An 18,609-nucleotide genomic window follows, 5' to 3' on the forward strand; every position below is an offset into this window, starting at 1 on the left:
AAACCCGCCCCTTTAGACGAAACGAGTTGATCTTATTGGTCATCACAGAGTTCAGTCAGAAATGTTCTACTTTGATTGGCTGACATGAACCCATCGTAGCCAACATCCGGAATTGTTCGTGCTTTATGAGGACTTGAGAGGACAAGAAAAAGTTACAAGAATTCTAATTGAAGAAGAAATTCTTCGGTTTAAATTGAATTGCATGTAAAAATAATTCATTGGCCATTTAAGCGTTGACGTATGTGCGTACGAGTGTATGTGTACAGTTTGTGTGTACAGTTATTTTTTCTTCACGTCATTGCAATTTTGTCAAAATCAAAATCACTTGTCTGGAGTGAACTTGGATCTTGTCCACGATTTTTTCTTCTATCTTGCAAGATAATAGCCCTCCATACAAAATAAGATAGAAAATAAACTGGTCATTGACATTGACCGAATTAATTTTACCTATCTATCTATCTATCTATCTATCTATCTATCTATCTATCTATCTATCTATCTATCTATCTATCTATCTATCTATCTATCTATCTATCTATCTATCTGAATGTGTCTGTCTGTCTGTGCCTGCCTGTTTATCTATTGAGCGTCTCCCGTTTAATCCCAGTTTGATACATCAAATTTTCCTATTCTCCTCGGGCCCCACCGTTACACGACCTCTAGTGGTTGGGATGGGCGTAGACTTCCGCATGGGTCATGTGGACTTCCACTACTGTTTCTTTGCACTTGCCAGCTGCAGGTAACTAACGCTGTGGAGACCCACGGCCCTTCCCCCAGATCCACCTACTAGTTCTGCAGTACATGATAATAATAAAAATGTAAATGCTCACATGGCTTCCAAGGCAAAACATCTTACATGGAGCTCCATCCCTTCGCTGAAGGCAGTTGTCTAAAGTTAACCGCTAGGTGGTGGTGTTGCCTAGTTTTGGTTCCCGTATAGCTGCCCATACGTATTAGTTTAAGTCCTGTACTTTATGTACTCACCGTACTTTCATATATGCTGTATTATCCTGCAAGATAAACTGTGCTAAGCGGCAGTATGTAACATCTATTGAAATATGAGAACTAAAACTACCCATCCACTTAAGTTGTTGATAGATTGTTTATTAAGATGTTTTAAATACAGATTAATGTGGGTTTGAGAAGCAGATTGTTTTTATCTTTGTCAAAAAAATAAAGTGTTCCTGCTGTGCTTTTGGCTTGCGGTATCGGCAATAGCTTAGCTGCTGCTTGCTTGTTTTATGGCTTGCTTAGTTTTGTCTATTTTACATGTACCAAAGGGTCATATCTCAGTTGACCTCATGTTAAAAGAAGACATATTGAAAGAATAATTTTAATATTCACTATGTAGTAATTTGATATGTATTGCATTATCTTACAAGGTTCCTGGACTTGTAAGGGCTGCTTGGTTGTGGTGTCAAGGAAATAAAAGTCTCTACCGCAATAAGAGAACCCGGCTCCGTTTCTCATCCACAACACACCCAGCCTTAACACAATGCAGAGACACTAATCTTAATCAGGGCGCTGTAGACCAGGGGGCCCGAGAGAGAAAGAGTTCTGGGCTACAGAAACATAAAAGCCACTATGAAGTTCTTTCAACACATTTTTCTTCATATTATTCTGGCTCTTGGTGCCATTGAATGCATGGCCTATAAAATGAGAACATTGACATCATAATAGAATAAAGTAGAGTACTCTTTATTAGTCATTTTGTACATACATACAAATGAAATTTACTCTCTGTATTTAACCCATCCTAGCTGTGTAGCTAGGAGCAGCGGGCAGCCGCTGTGCAGCACCCGGGAGCCAACTCCAGTTCTTCTTTCCATGCCTCGGTCAGGGGCAGGGCCCAGACAGGAGTATAAACCCTTACATGCATGTCTTTTTGACGGTGGGAAGAAACAGGAGCACCCGGAGAAAACTCACCATAGACATGGGGAGAACATGCAAACTCCAAACAGAAAGGACCTCGGATGGCCGGTGGTTCGAACCCAGGACCTTCTTGCTGTGAGGCCACAGTGCTAACCATTGGGCCACCATGCCGCCATTGTGGTATAATGTCATATACCACAGTGGTATACCGCTGTAATTATTGTTATTTCTATGTTTGTCTGTTTTGTTTGCTGTCATTTTTGCCCTTTCTTATGTTATATTGTGAACATAGCTTGTCATTGTTTTTGGTAGAAGCCACAAATGAGCCCCACTGGGTTTTCTGTTTCTCCCTGCCTGCGCTGTTTGCTGCTGCTGTTTATTTCATGTTTTTACGTTTGTTTTTATAAACGGGACTAAAATGTATAAAAAAAGAAAAACAGAAAGGAAAGGGAAAATAAAGCAGAGTATTGCAAAAAGTAATCAAATCGGGCCAAAATTACACATTGGAGTGTCAGTCATTGAATATCATTGTTATTTGTCAGGAAACAAAAGGGGTAGGGCAAATAATTTAAAAAAAAAAACAATGAATAATTCAGCCGTGTCCGAAAACACCGGAAACTGAAGGGGAAAAAAAAGAAGAAGAAAAAGAAGCTTAATTTGAAGAAGTATACATCTGTCTTCCTTCTCTCGAACTGTGAGTTGTATCTGGAGGAATGTCTTGCAGTGTAATCAGTTCTGCTGACACCATCTTGTGATGATGACCACAGAGGAGGTGTTGTATGCTGATGTCAAGTTCAAGCAACCTGGCAGGACAGAGAGGGCCATTAATGGTAAGCCTCAATTACCATACTAAATATGTGTCCTGTGTTTACCCAGAACTGATTGTTATGGGACCAGGTCGTCTGTCTATCTATCTATCCCCGTCTGTCTATTTATCTATCATATTCAATGTATGTGATTTCATCATAGCCATGTCCCGTATGGTTCAGACATTTATTTAAAGAAAAACATGTTACATCAGGGTGGAAAACTAAACCACATCACACATACCAGTTGACTATTGTGTACCGTAGATGGCAATGTATTCTTAAAGATAAACTGAGTGTAATTTAGCTCCATTCAAGAGATGTCATCCCTGACAATTATCTTACATTATTAGAAAGACCAAAGCCTTCAAAAGCGTTTTCTTATTGTTTTGAGCGATGTGACCATCGGGGGGGGGGGGGTGTCTTTATTTTCCATCGATAGCCAAAGCACGTCTTGAAGCTTAAATCAGGATGCGTGTTTTCAGACTAACCCAAAAAAAAAAGAGGACGTAGGCCTCAGGAGTTAAATGAATTATTTCAGAAGGAGAGTTTGTTCTGCCTTCAGATGACACCACATACACTGAAGTGAAGATTGCGAACGCCCATCGTGCTGATGATCCATCTGAAGACCCCAAGGATAAGAAACAACCGAACGCACCTCTCCTCTTGTCTTACTAGCCTTGTCGTCACCAAAAGTTGAAGTAACGATGGTACAATGAGGAAACTTGGTCAGGACAAAGAGCATTCGAGAAAGGCGATCAGTCTAGGGTCCCTGACAGGGTTAAATTCATGTAAGTGCAAGAGAAAAGTTCAAACAGGCGGCCTAAGGCCTCCAGCTCGACTTAATGTGAGGAGTTAAGGGGCAACTGACACGTTTGATACACCATGAAGGCAGAAGAAGATGTAAACAGGACCGAGAAAACATGAACGAAACAGCAAATAGGAAAACAACAAGCAAGGCAGGGCTAAAACTGCCGAGGAAAAGCAAGAGGAGAAAAAAGAGGACAGAAAATAAAATCAGTCAACAGGAAGGAAAAAGGTAAAAGGATAAAACCAGGCTCAATGAACAGAGAAGCCTGTCTGAGTTAATGTTTTGAGTTTAGATTTAAAAAGAGTCACGGATTCAGTCTCTGATGCTTAGTGATGAATTAAATATGGTCTCAAGTGGAATAAGCAAACAAAAACAAAAGAAAAGAAAAAAGAAAGAAAAGAAAATTAAGGGGTGTTTGTGTGCTGTCCGTGAGATCAGCAGATAAATATGTAAATTGAGCAGAAAAAATGAGGAAGTGCCCTTTAAGAAAGAAGCGCGCTCATCACTTTTTAAAGGAAGGAGGGAGGGAAGGTTGAAACCCGCATCCGGCTTCCCACCCACAGACACAGCCAATTGTGTCTGTAGGGACGCCCGACCAAGCCGGAAGTAACACGGGGATTCGAACCGGCAACCCCCGTGTTGGTAGACAATGGAATAGACCGCTACGCTACCCGGACGCCCAGCAATCAATCAAAACCAGTGTATCAAGGGGAGTCCGGGTGGGGTGGCGGTCTATTCCGTTGCCTACCAACACGGGAATCGCCGGTTGGAATCCCCGTGGTACCTCCAGCTTTGTCGGCTGCCGTGTCTGCGGGCGGGAAGCCGGATGGGGGTATGAGTCCTGGTCGCTGCACTAGCGCCTCCTCTGGTCGGTCGGTGTGTCTGTTCGCTGGGAGGGGGAACTGGGGGGAATAGCGTGATCCTAACTTAGACTTCGTTAAGTTTGTAACTCGCTCGTGGTGCTAGCTCTTTATTTCAGGTCGTCTAATCCACGTTACACAACACAAAGACCACTTTTAGGGCTTCCATATAAAACCTTTGTCTAACACACAACCTTTCAATGAAACTCAAATATACTCTTAGAACTTGTTTGTGCTTTTTCTGGTTTCCCAGACGAGCTATCAACATTGTTTATGGTCTAACATTCCGTCTCACCTCTCATCTATCTCACCTCTCATCTAAAATATTCCATGTTACTGTGTTTTGTTGTCTTTTAACACATTTTGTTTAACTGCGTTTCTATCACATATCGCATATAATATATTCCATATTACTTTTCCCTTGACTTTCAACACATTCTGTTTAACCTCAAACATTTGTTTCACAATGCCCCCCCTTTCTTTCTTCTTTTTTTTCTTTTTACATTTCCCTTTTGGATTATACTTCCTCTATTAGTGTCTTTGGTGGTTTAGTACGCCTAACTGCCCTCAAAGCTGGTGTGTCAGTCTGTGGTGGGCAGAGGAGATTCATCAGTGTGTCGGTCTGAACTTCCACTGACCTGCTGCCGCTGCATGTTCTCCTGACCATGTTCTCGAAAGTTCTCCTGAGTCTTAAGCAAACTCCTACGGTTTCTCCTAAGCACTTGTCCCTCATCACTTTGTATGATGAATGGTCTGGGACTCCCTTCCCTCAGGACAGTCGCCTTTCTGTCCCAGCTGTTGTGATCCTTAATTCTCACCGCGACTTTTTCCAGAAGAGCTTCCATTCCAGGAGGCATGTGGTAGTCCACAGCCCTCCCCGGATTGGCAAAGGGGGTGGAGCAGCGACTGGGACACCTCAGAAGAGTGGGGTGATTGGTTGGGTACAACTGGGGGGGAAAGGGGGGGATAAATTCAAAATAAAACAAAACAAAATGTATCAAAGCTTCTTACGGCTTCAAACAAGCCAATCTATCAACATGTGTGGTGTCTCTAAATGTGCAATGGTCCCGTTTTATTTGTCCGTTTAAGGGAGCTGCAACTTCTTGTTGTATGTTGGCTGCCGACTTGTGTTAATGAGTGTGTGTCCAATCAATTCTCAACTCCGTGTACAGTTTCCATTCCCCGGGTTACAATCTGACAATGGATAAGCCAACCAAACTCGGCCGTGTCGCCAGTGTCGGCCTAGGCCTTTATGGGGCCCTGAGCAGAATCTGATTTGGAGGCCCCCCACTGCCATCAGTACTATCGACAATTGTCAATGCTTGATCATTCGCACACCTACTGTAAATCTAACACATCCATTATCAATTTCATTAGTTGCAGGTGTTTTGCTTACATCATACCAATGTCAGCCCGGCATGTTTTTACCCTTCTTGTGGTTTTTAATTTTAAAAGGTACCAAACTCACAAGAATGGTCTGGTGTTAATTTGCTCTTCAATATTCAAGGTAATACATTACCAAGTGGCATACTGAATGTGGTGTACTGAAAAGTAACAAAATGAACTATTGACATAATGGTAGATTGTATGATTACCATTGATATAATATATAAAGGGCGGCGAGGTGGCGTAGTGGTTAGCATGGTCACCTCACGGCAAGAAGGTCCTGGGTTCGAGCCCCAGGGTAGTCCAACCTTGGGGGTCGTCCCGGGTTGTCCTCTGCATGTTCTCCCCGTGTCTGCGTGGGTTTCCTCCGGGTGCTCCGGTTTCCTTCCACAGTCCAAAGACATGTAGGTCAGGTGAATCGGACATAGTAAATTGCCCTAGGTATGAATGTGTACATATGTGTGTGTGTATGTCGGCCCTGTGTGATGGCCTGGCGGCCTGTCCGGGGTGTCTTCACGCCTGCCGCCCAATGACTGCTGGGATAGGCTCCAGCATCCCCGTGACCCTGACAGCAGGATAAGCGGTTCGGCTAATGGATGGATAGATGGATAATATATTAAACAAAAAACAAAAAAACAAAAAAAACATATCAAGCGCTCTAGGGGGTCCTCTTGTGGCCACAGGAGCCCAAAGCAGGCACTTAATTCGCTTGTGTTATTTTGATTCTGTGGGACAAAACCTGTACTGTCATTTAATGGCATCCTGAAAGCTAGGCCGTAAAGCGCTCCAAACACATCTCATACGCCAACTTTGCCAAGACGCGGCAGCATTGCGGTTAAGAGTGCTTCCTCTGGAGATGGAGACACGTCCTCTTTTTGAGGGTAATTTTGTCACAGTTTCACTGACAGATGTTTCCTTTTCTTTCTACCCACAGCTTTCCTAAAATAATAGACGGGGGAAAAAAAGCACATCAAGTTTCATATAATGTTGCCCACCTACTCATGAGAAAAGACCACAGCATGATTAATTTATCACCCCCAATATCATCCAGTCATTGTTTATATGGGTTCAACAGATGGTGGTCCTGCTTCCCAACAGCTCGTGGGGTCAAATGGAGAGTCAAAGGCCAAGTCCGGTGGTGGTTGTGAACCGGGGAGAGTAGCCGTGGGGTTTCTCTGTGTTCTGCTGGCAGCTGCTGTCTCTGCTGTCGGCATTCTCTGTGAGTTTATACCAACACTTACATGAGAGATGCTGCTATGAAATAAGCCATTGGGAATTATCTACACATTCATAGTATACTTGCTGGAGTCACATGCTGAGTGATCTGAACATTATTTTCTGAGAATGAATTGTCATTTTCCTCTACTTTTTGTTGTATGCCACTGTTTTGGACATCAAAACAGGTTTTGATTCTTATTGATTTCTGCCAATCCCCCCCCCCATATATAACATCTCATTGGTGGTGGTTGAAGTGAGTTACCCCCTTCAATGTGAAGCACTTTGGGTGTCTTGAAAAGCGCTATATAAATGTAATTATTATTATTATTATTATTATTATTGTTATTATTATGACCCACTTGAAAAGGAACCAGACGCCTCTCTTGTGTGGTTAACATAAGTATAAGACTCAGATTATCTGTGCAAATCTTAAAGGTGCAATCCGCAATGCCATGTGCCGCCATCCCAGCAAACAAAAGAACGTCCCCAAAAGGTCTTCTCCGAACGTCCGGTAAATGTCACAGCCTCTCGCCCTTGACATCAAAGCGATCGCCCTTGACACCTGCTACACCAGCTGACACCTGCTACGCCAGCTGACACCTGCTACACCAGCTGACACCTGCTGACCCCCCCCCTTCACCCCGGCAATTGCCCTCACCCTTAAAAGGTCTCCACTATGGACCAGTCTTCGCTGGAACGTCGCCATTCATGGACTTCTGCCTGCCTGCCTACCTGCCACAGAGCCACCTCCTGCTCTACCCCCGAGATCGGTCACTTCAATAGAGACTTGATTCTTCCCTTACCTGGTTGTCCCGTCTGCTTTTGGGTTCTTTCCCGATACGTGACAGTAAATGCCATTGTGTAGGGTTTTCATTATGTCACAGGGACGTCTAGTAGACTTTCCCCTAACGTCTCTGTAATGTCCTCGGGACACGTCCCACAATAACATCCCGTGACGTCCCGGGGACATCTTGAGGACTTTCCCCTAATGTCCCTGTAACATCCTTGGGACGTTCTCTGAACGGCATGCAATATCGTCCCCTTGACACCCCGGGAACGTCTGGAGGACTTTCCCCTAGAATAAATCCTCAGTTTTTCCCATTGGCAAGTAATAAAGCGAACAACGTTTGCGAATTACGAAGTCTGATCAAAACATTACCAGACGTGAGGCAGGTTGTACTTTTAACTATCAAGTGATATATCAGAGAATCTGTGATTAAAAACTCAGTGACAGTCTGTTTTTAAAGTCACGCTCGCATTCACAACCAGCAGCGGCTTATTTAATAAATAACAGCAGATTAACCGTTTTGTGTTTTGCCAGGCAAGGACAACATGGAAACCAAGGCTGAACTCCAAGCCACACTTGACAAGCAAAAAAATCTTACAGGTAAACTCACAGCTTGCAGGCCTATTTGTCAAAATTTGGTTCATTCCCATGCAAAGTTTTCCTTTCTTCTGTCCAACCAATACATGCCGAAAACCCTTGTACATTTTTGTATTAGATCCAAAACAATCACTTTAGAAGTTGCGTTCCATCTCAAGCTCATTTCAGTAGTCTTTGTAAACATGTGCTGAGATTTTCAGTGATCTGACTGCATTTTTGGACTGAATGATGAGAAACAATCAATAAAAAGCGACCGGTAAAGTAACTTTAATCTTCTGACAACAGCAAGACTTCATCACGAAGATAAGAGGTACCAGACTCTGAAGGACAAGTATGATGCGGGGGTCCCTGGTAAGATGAAGGCCCACCTCAGTCTGCTAGCCTTGCATATCAAACAAGGATGTACCGATTATCGGTACATCCTTGTATAGCTATTGCACTGCTATACCGATTCTGAGTACATATCTTTAAGTATCGGATGATACTGAGAACCGATGCAATCTATCACTTTTTGCTTAACAGTTCAGACTTAGACCTTTAGTTTGGGGGTCAGTGGGCAAAACAATCAAGATGTTATAATTTTTTCTGTAATTATATAAATGCAGGGCTTCCACGTACAAAAAAATGCAGTAAATAAAGCCATTTTGCTCTTATATCTGACATTACTAATGGCTTATGGTATCAGATTTTAGTCTTGAGTAAAATCTGATCTCGATACTCCATTTTAGCCTGGTATCGGCCTGGTATCTGATATCAGACACCAGTATGCGTGGATCTCTAATATCCACCAAACATTTGTTTGCTTTTCTCGTAAATTAAGTGGCAGACCGATTTATTTACGACAACAACCTGGTAACCCCCCATCCCCTACCTCTGATAACTTCACTTCCTGTCATCAGCATTAAGTCTTGGTTTGACTGAATTGCATCTTGTACTTATAAACGCACTATAACCCTGTTAATGCAATTCTTGTTACCTACCTCTGCTGCAAGTGCAATACTTTTTAGCACCGTTTATCACTTTTACTACAACTTTTTTACACATACCATTTTTTTAAAACATTGCTTACTTGTTTTATATTAAGATGCAGCATATTTGCTTTGTATACTTGTTGCTGCTAAACCAAATTTCGCTGTACCCATTAAAATGACAATAACAACTCTTGTTCCTGATCTCTATTATGTTGTTGTAAAATTCTGTTTATCCTTTTATAAAAACAGGTACGCGTCCTTTGACGAGTTCCTGCCTGGAAAACACCAGTGAGTTCTCTCGTTTGCTTCCTTTCAGTGACATCGATGCCATGATTTCTTCAACATGTCACGTTAATGTAACCCACTGGTACTGGAGCCTCTCTACACACCCAGGGCCTCTGCGTTGTGTTTATTTGTGTATAGTGGGGTATTGTGCGGTGAGAAGAAAGCACCGGACACGGGGGTCCTGAACTGTGGTTGAGACCGGGTGGCATTTTATTTGCTCACAACAGCTGCTGGTCCATGACCTTACGATGCAGTCATACAAACTGCGTTTAGTAAACATGTTCTTTTGCAAACGTATATGGTGCAAAATAATAATAACAAAGCTTCAAAACAACTGAACCCTAGAAAACCAGCTGGTCCGGATCATTTGGATCCTGTTTTTTTTTATTTTTATTAGCAGCAGATATTATCGCTGAACCTTTGACCCATATTTTTAATCTCACCTTGGTTACAAATGTAATCCCTAAGGTTTGGAAGGCTGCCTATGTTTTACCCCTTTTTAAAGGAGGGGATCCAACCGTGCTAAATAATTACAGACCAATTTCAAAACTTTCTGTAGTAGCCAAAGTATAGGAATCCCTAGTTAGTTAACAGGTGAAAAAGTATTTATACACTCAATCAATACTATCCAATCATTAGTCAGGGTTCAGGAAGAAGCATAGCGCTGTTACCACTGCCATGAAAGTTGTAAATGACATCAGCAGCGTGTTGGATAAAAAGCAACACTGTGTGTCTCTTTTTATGGACTTGTCCAAAGCCTTTGATACCATGGATCACGATATTTTGATACAGCGACCTGTTAATACTGGCTTCTCTCAACAGGCTGTAGGTTGGTTTATCAACTACCTTACGGATAGGACCCAGGCTACCCAGTTTGAGGGGCTTACTTCTTAAGTCCAAACAGTCTGTAAGGGGGTCCCTTAGGGTTCTGTCCTGGGTCCACTTTTATTTACAGTGTACATAAACTGCTTGGGAGAAAATGTTCAAAACTCATCTTTCCATTTTTATGCAGATAATACGGTTATTTATTGTTATGCGGCTACTCTCAGCAAAGCTTTTGAGTACATTACATTACAGTCATTTAGTCGATGCTTTTATCCAAAGCGACTTACAATAAGTGCATTTAACATAGGAAATCAGGAGAACTACTAGTCTTCAGAGGTCATAACTGCATCTAAACAAGCATCTAAGAGCAAAACCAGTGCTAAAGTAAAAGCGCAGGAAAGAGATTTTTTTTATGAGTGAATACAATAAGTGCTAAGAACAAGTAACAGGGTAGTAGTTCTTGAAGAGGTGAGTTTTTTCAACCTGCGCAGAAAGATGGGCAGTGACTCCGCTGTCCTGACATCAGTGGGGAGTTCATTCCACCACTGTGGGGCCAGGACAGAAAAGAGCCATGGCCGGGTCGATCGGCAGCAGGGGCCTCTGAGCGACAGGGCAACCAGGCGACCTGAGGAAGCAGAGCAAAGTGGTCGGGCGGGGGTGTAGGGCTTGACCATGGCCTGGAGATAGGAAGGAGCTGTTCCTTTCACTGCCCTGTAGGCCAGCACCAGAGTCTTAAACTGGATGCGTGTGCCTACAACCTCTCGTTCCAAAGTTAGCGTATTGAAAATGTACCTTAAAAATGCGTCAGTAGAGGCGTCTGGGTAGCGTAGCGATCTATTCCCTTGCCTACCAACACGGGGATCGCTGGTTCGAATCCCCGTGTTACCTCCGGCTTGGTCGGGCGTCCCTACAGACACGATTGGTGAGAAGCTGGACATGGGTATGTGTCCTGGTCGCTGCACTAGCGCCTTCTCTGGTCGGTCGGTCGGTCGGGGTGCTTGTTCGGGGGGGGGGGGTATAGCGTGATCCTCCCACATGCTACGTCCCCCTGGCGAAACTCCTCACTGTCAGGTGAAAAGAAGCGGATGGCGACTCCACATGTATTAGAGAAGGCATGTGGTAGTCTGCAGCCCTCTCCAGATGGGCAGAGGGGGTGGAGCAGCGACCGGGACAGCTCGGAAGAGTGTGGTAATTGGTGAAGTACAATTGGGGGGAGAAAAAAAGGGGGTGGCGTGTCAGTAATTCATCAGGTGTGATCTAGCTAACACATATGACTTACCTGTTTGAAGGTCATGGCTGTCTTAAATGTGCCGCCGGCTGGGATCTTCACGGAAAAAAGTGCTACCATTTCTCCACCAGTGCACTGAACTGGCATGAAAGCAGGACCAAATGCGTACAGGAAGGAGGGGACCTGGTGAAGATAGACAGCGAGGAAGAGCAGGTAGGACGAGTGTATTGGTTTAAATCGATACATCCACTATGTTTTCCAGACCCCCAGGTGGCATTTTTACCGCCGCTTTACAAAGCTGAAGCAGCAAAACAGCACGACTAGTAAAGCCAAGATCCATGGCTGAGAAGTTTAATGTTCAACCAATGTGTTAATACACAGGTGGACTGAACAGAATATTAACTGAATGGCTACTGTAGCGATGCTGATAACAATGAGAAAATACTTTTGATTTGTTATGAAAGCTCAAATTTCCTAGGTAGCAAAGCATCAAAGCGAATATGTGCTTCAGTTATGGCAACCAAGGAATGGATGGGCTGTCAACTTTATGTTCAGCAATAGCGAAAGGAGTCACAGAATAACTCTAACTCAACGTGCTGCCTTCATATACCCAATATATTTATATATATTTCTTTAAATGTTAGGGGTTGGGGTTAGAGTTTAGGGAGAAGTTAGGGTTAGACGTGTCTCATTGTTGTTTCAGTGGCAGCTTGCATTTTTATTTCCCTCTGTCAAGCGTGTCTAGAACTGTCCACAGAATAGAGGTCGTACAGAAGTACCAACAGCGTTCGCGACGTGTAAGATATAACGTGACGTCACTGGACCGCCGCCATTACTGTTCGACTGGAGCTAAAATCAAAATAATGCGAAATTTTGCGAGTTTTCGCACCGTTTTCATGGATTGTTGGTCATAATGAGGTGCGAAAATGCTGTTGTCGTTCGTAAAGGGGCTAATTACTGCCATGGCATCCACTGCAGTAGTAACGGCGAAGACACCGTCGAGCCGAGGACGGGTAGAATCGTTCGATTCCATCGGTGAATTTTGCGTCTTTTTATTGCGTCACAGTACAAAACATCCTCTCGATGTTAATGTTACTTACTGTATATCGATGTTTTGAGTTGAATGGTGAATTTGAATTATTTTTCCTGCAAGGTTTAATCTTAAAGGGTCAACTTACCTGAAAAATGGATTTTAGAGTGTAGACTTACCTGATTCACCTGAAACTAAAAAGGGGTAACTCAAAATAAAATAAAGTAATCGACACAAAATAGGTCTGGCTTGATAAAATAGACTATTATCGTAGGAAAAATATCGACCGGTCTCATCTTAATTGGAAAATATAAAGTAGATAATTGACTAAACTAATTAGAAACCTGAACTTAAAACAACCTAATTGCAATTAAAAGGGGATTCAAACCAGGGATTTCAGTATATCTAAATGTATGAATGCGTGACACATAGCTGTGAATAGTTTTCATGTTTCAAGTGAATTTACACTATTTTTTCATTAAATGGACAGCTTTTTCATCTTGTAGCCCCAGTCTCTGGTCTGCTATTTTGTTGCTCAACCACTCCTTACAAGTGTTACTTTTTTTTTATTGCATAACAGTACAAATGTCACCATCTCACATTTCGAGAGAATATTTTGTACTGTTATGCAATAAAAAAAATTTTTTTTTTAAATGTAACACTTGTGTCACTATCTTACACTGGACCAGATCTAGGCTCTTAAGGAGTGGTTGAGCAACAAAATAGCAGACCAGAGACTGGGGCTACAAGATGAAAAAGTTGTCAATTTAATGACAAAATAGTGTAAATTCACTTGAAACATGAAAACTATTAACAGCTATGTGTCACACATTCATACATTTAGATATACTGAAATCCCTGGTTTGAATCCCCTTTTAATTGCAATTAGGTTGTTTTAGGTTCAGGTTTCTAATTAGTTTAGTCAATTATATATTTTATATTTTCCAATTAAGATGAGACCGATCTATATTTTTCCTACGATAATAGTCTATTTTATCAAGATAGACCTATTTTGTTTAAGTTATTTTATCCTTTGAGTTAACTCTTTTTAGTTTCAGGTGAATCAGGTAAATCTACACTCTAAAATCCATTTTTCAGGTAAGTTGACCCTTGAGATTAAGCCTTGCAGGAAAAACCATTCAAATTCACCATTCAACTCAAAATATCAATATAAAGTCAGTAGCATTAACAATTTAACCTTAATAAATGCAAAGTTACACTTAACAGGGTATCCCTTTCTTTTCAGTTCAGTTCAATGTCAACAGTTCAGTTCAAGTCTCACTCTGAGTGAGGTCCGATGGCGTTCAGACGGGGAATTTTGCGTCTTTTTATTGCATCACAGTACAAAATATTCTCTCGGTTTGAGTGATATTTCTACAGTTTGCCCATAATATTTGTAAACAAAGGGACTAAGAAGAAATGGTAAGATCCCGTTGAGATCGCTTCTGTGCTGATGCTTCGGGGCAAACGGTGCCTATTTCGCCACTAATAATGCGTGATATTTGATACTCTTTATTGTCGATTAGGCCGGATTAACTCTCCGAACAATGGTGGACGCGCTTGCGTCTTTACGTCTTTTGTGACGTAGAACAGCTCATTGGTACTTCTGTAGGATCTCTATTCTGTGGAACTGTCAGGCCAAAAGGTCATCTCTGTGAATAAACCACATAGTCAAATTCCTTGTGTATGTACGCTTAGGTGGCCAGTAGAACAGTTCCTGATACTACTACAAATTCTTCATCTACTACTACTACTAATAATAATAGCAATAACAATACATTTTACTTATAGAGCACTTTTCAGGGTACGCAAAGACACTCAACACAAGTTAAAATGATCACAGAAGCCATACACTGGGGCGTCCGGGTAGCGTAGCGGTCCGTTCTGTTGCCTACCAACACAAGGATCCTGATTCGAATCCCCGTGTTACCTCCAACTTGGTCGAGTGTCCCTGCAGACAACTGGCTGTGTCTGCAGGTAGGAAGCACGATGTGGGTATAGTATGTCCTGGTCGCTGCACTAGTGCCTCCTCTGGTCAGTTGGGGCGCCTGTTCGCGGGGGAGGGGGAACTGGGGGGGACTAGCGTGATCCTCCCACATGCTACGTCCCCCTGGCGAAACTCCTCACTGTCAGGTGAAAAGAAGCGGCTGGCGACTCCACATGTATTGAAAGAGGCATGTGGTAGCCTGCAGCCCTCCCCTGATTGGCAGAGGGGGTGGAGCAGTGACCGGGACGGCTCGGAAGAGTGAGGTAATAGACTGGATACAATTGGGGAGAAAAAAAATCCATATTAAAAAATAAGTAAATGCAATACACTAAAAACATGTAACACAGCATTACTCTCACATTAAAAGCAGTCCTGAAGACATGAGTTTTGGTTGATTTGAATGTGGACAGATCGGTACAGTCTCTGAAGTGTTTGGGGAGGGAGCTCCAGAGGGAGGGGGCAGCTATGGAGAAGGCCCCGTCGCCCCAGGTCTGGTGCTTGGTCCTGTGTGGTGAAGACAGGAGGTCAGTAACGGAGGAGTTAAGGCTGCAGGTAGGAGTATGGTAGTGGGGCAGGTCGGTGAGGTAGGAGGGGGCGTAGTTATGGAGGGCTTTGTGAGTGAAGAGAAGGACTTTGAATTGGATCTGTTGTGGGACAGGGAGCCAGTGGAGGTTCTGGAGGACAGGGGTGATGTGGTCACGGGAGAGGGAGTGGGCGAGCAGCAGAGTTCTGGATGTACTGGAGTTTGTTTAGGAGTTTGGATGATGAGCTGTAGAGAATGCTGTTGCAGTAGTCAATTCTGGATGTGACGAAGGATGGGTCAAGGTTTCAGCAGCAGAGAAGGAGAGTCATGGGCGGGGACCAGCTTTGTTTTTTAGGTGGAAAAACGCAGTTGTTTTTTATTTTGTTGGTTTCTTCCCCCTTTTTCTCCCCAATTGTATCTGGCCAATTACCCCCACTCTTCCGAGCCGTCCTAGTCGCCGCTCCACCCCCTCTGCCGATCTGGGGAGGGCTACAGACTACCACATGCCTCATCCGATACATGTGGAGTCGCCAGCCGATTCTTTTCACCTGACAGTGAGGATTTTCGCCAGGGGTACATAGCGCATGGGAGGATCACACTATTCCCCCCAGCCCCCCTCCCCAAACAGGCACCTCGACCAACCAGAGGAGGCTTTAGCGCAACAACCAGGACACATACCCACATGCGGTTTCCCACCTGCAGACACAGCCAATTGTGTCTGTAGGGATGCCCAACCAAGCTGGAGGTAACGTGGGGATTCGAACTGGCGAGCCTCGTATTGGTAGGTAATGGGAAAAATGCAGTTCTGGTGATTTGATTGGTGTGGTGTTCAAAGGAGAGGTTGCTGTCGAAAATGATTCCAAGGTTGCAGATGTGTAGTGAGGGGGACAGATAGGAGTTATCGATGGCAAGGCAGAAGCTGTGAGTGCTTTTGGTAAAGGAATTGGGACCGATGATGATCCTATCAGATTTATCAGACATGATCAATAGTACTAATACTACTACTATGCCTACTAGGACTACTACTACTAGGACTACTGCCATGCATACTACGACAACTATGACTGCTACTACTGCTGAGTGCTACTACTATTACTACTACTTCCATGTCTACTACTACTAAATAATAATAATGATAGGTGGTGCCGTGCACAACGAACCTCGCCTTCCACCATACCATCAATAATAAAGTGGCTATGTGCAGCTGTTATAGTTATAGCCCTCTGAAATCCCATAACCTCGAGTTTGACCTTTGAAAGTCAATCAAGGTCAAAGTTCATGTTGGCAAACCACAGTCTCTGTGGAACGTCCAATACAGTATATCAGAATAGGAATTTAAGTTTCTATCTGGAGCCATTTATAAGATATTAGAGTTTTAAACTCCCAACCCCTTGACCAAATGATGTTGATCCAATTTTGTCCAAAATTAAACAGGAACCTTTTTGGATGGTGTCCTGTACCATCTGTCTGTCATTCAAAACTATAGCTTTTCGGTAGTTTTGCTAACAAAGAAACAAACATACAAACAAGTGAGCAAAAAAAAAAAACAACCAAACAAACAAACCCCCTCATTTGATGCATTAAGGAAAAAGTCAACAAAACAAAGAATATGATTAAAATACTGAGTTAGGAAATGCAGAGAATTATTTGAAAACATAATGTTTTTGGACAAAAATCTAAATTCTTGTCATCACCTTTAACCAGTCATGCACCATTTCTCAATTTCCATCAAATCAAATCCTCCTATTCAGAAGTTCCTGCATAAGACACTCCAGACAAAAATGCAGCAAGCTGAGGACAAATTCTGGATCGGGCTGACGGACTCAAAGGAGGAGTCAAAATGGTTATGGGTGGACAACTCTCCGCTGAGACTGAGGTTTGACTTGTTTTTTTATAGCTTTTATTTCTGTGCAACACATCACAACTCTTTCATTTTCAATACAACTATCAATACAATGACACCCTCCTCTGTCCTCGTTGTCTGTCCTGTCTTGGTGGCGTGTCGACATCATCACCCTCTTTCATGTTTCAGCTTCTGGATGGTCCGAGAGCCTGACAACTGGAACGGAACCAACCCTGATGGGGAAGACTGTGCAAGAATGGGAGAGATAGGAGAAAGCTCATACTCGTATAATTGGTTTGATAAATCCTGTAAAGATTCTCATAAAAGAATATGCGAGAAAGACGCATCGGCCGGCGTCCCTACATGCACCTAACTTACATTTTGACTGGCCTGACCATAAAGCGCTTAAAACTGTCAGATGGCAACAAAGGTGCTGGATATCTGCTACCTTTCTATTTAAATTTGCTTGTCTGTTTTTTGGGTTTTTTTTGTTTTTTTTTGCTATTCGCATTGCTAAACTGCAGAGGTAGGAAATTACACAAAAGCTACAAGCCTTCTCTTTGACAAATGTGAAATGAATACCAACGTGATACCATTTTATACTGCACAAACACAAAAAATGTGGTGTAAGATTTTTTTTTTTCATGTTGTAGAGCAAAAATTAGCAGAGAAATCCAACACGTGTTGAAATTAGCCCTGGATACTGTAGACTGACTGCACATGGCCAGACGACTGTGAATGGGAATATATGTGACCTATTAAAAGTTTCTGCACTGAATTCATTATTACACAAAATCATTACAAATATGTCAGCGGTATGAAAATATATTTTTTTCCCCGGCATCTTCCACCTTTATCAGATAGTGAAGAGAGAAGGGATGACATGCAGCAAAGGGCCCGAGCCGGATTCGAACCAAGGCCATTGCGGTAAGGACTCAGCCTTATGTGGTACGCGCTCTACCAGGTGAACAACTGGGGCGCCCCGGTATGAAAATACCTGTTGCTCTGTAATGAAGCATGCAGTCGCAACTGTTTGAGCGCACAATAGGCAGGGGACATGTCGACAAGCTAGCTGTGGTGACCGGGTTGAGTTACAAGATGTTCCTTTTCAGTAACACTGCCCTCTTGGAAGGGCAACTACAGCGGATGCTGAAGAGAACAGAGACGAAGGCAACTAAAAGGCATAAACATGAACATGAACGGAGCCTTCCATCCTCCCTGTCATTTTACCTCCGTGTGTGCCATCGATGACTGGAGACTGGCTGTAGTCTACATAGAGGATAAGTAAGCACTTGATCCTCGACTGTCTGTGTCTGCTGATAGTCATCAAAGGACATCAAGATGTAGAGGGCAGTGATCAGAATCAGAATCATATTTATTGCCAAGTACAACAACATATGAGGAATTTATTTTGACATGTTGGTGCAAGAGGGAAAAATTAACAGTAAATAGTAAAGATAAAAGTTAACAAGTAACATATATATCCAAGATAAAATAAAAAGTAAAGCACAATCAACACTGGTTCAGAGTTGAGACCACGTGGCAACCCCTGATGCCCGGCATTGGGTGACAGGAGCTGC

At 42.9% G+C, this 18,609-nt stretch overlaps 1 protein-coding gene across 1 annotated transcript; it reads left to right on the forward strand.

Moving 5' to 3' along the window:
• The first annotated feature begins 2,582 nt into the window (after positions 1-2,582).
• illr4 (immune-related, lectin-like receptor 4) lies at positions 2,583-17,573 on the forward strand. Its single transcript, XM_056298761.1, has 8 exons — positions 2,583-2,702; positions 6,811-6,954; positions 8,275-8,340; positions 8,623-8,688; positions 9,558-9,596; positions 11,708-11,859; positions 16,938-17,062; positions 17,219-17,573. The coding sequence occupies exons 1-8, from the start codon at positions 2,627-2,629 to the stop codon at positions 17,400-17,402; spliced, it is 852 nt and encodes a 283-aa protein (XP_056154736.1). The 5' UTR covers positions 2,583-2,626; the 3' UTR covers positions 17,403-17,573.
• The last annotated feature ends 1,036 nt before the right edge of the window (positions 17,574-18,609 follow it).

Source organism: Lampris incognitus, chromosome 18 (assembly GCF_029633865.1).
Source record: "Lampris incognitus isolate fLamInc1 chromosome 18, fLamInc1.hap2, whole genome shotgun sequence".
NCBI classification, from domain to species: Eukaryota; Metazoa; Chordata; class Actinopteri; order Lampriformes; family Lampridae; genus Lampris; species Lampris incognitus.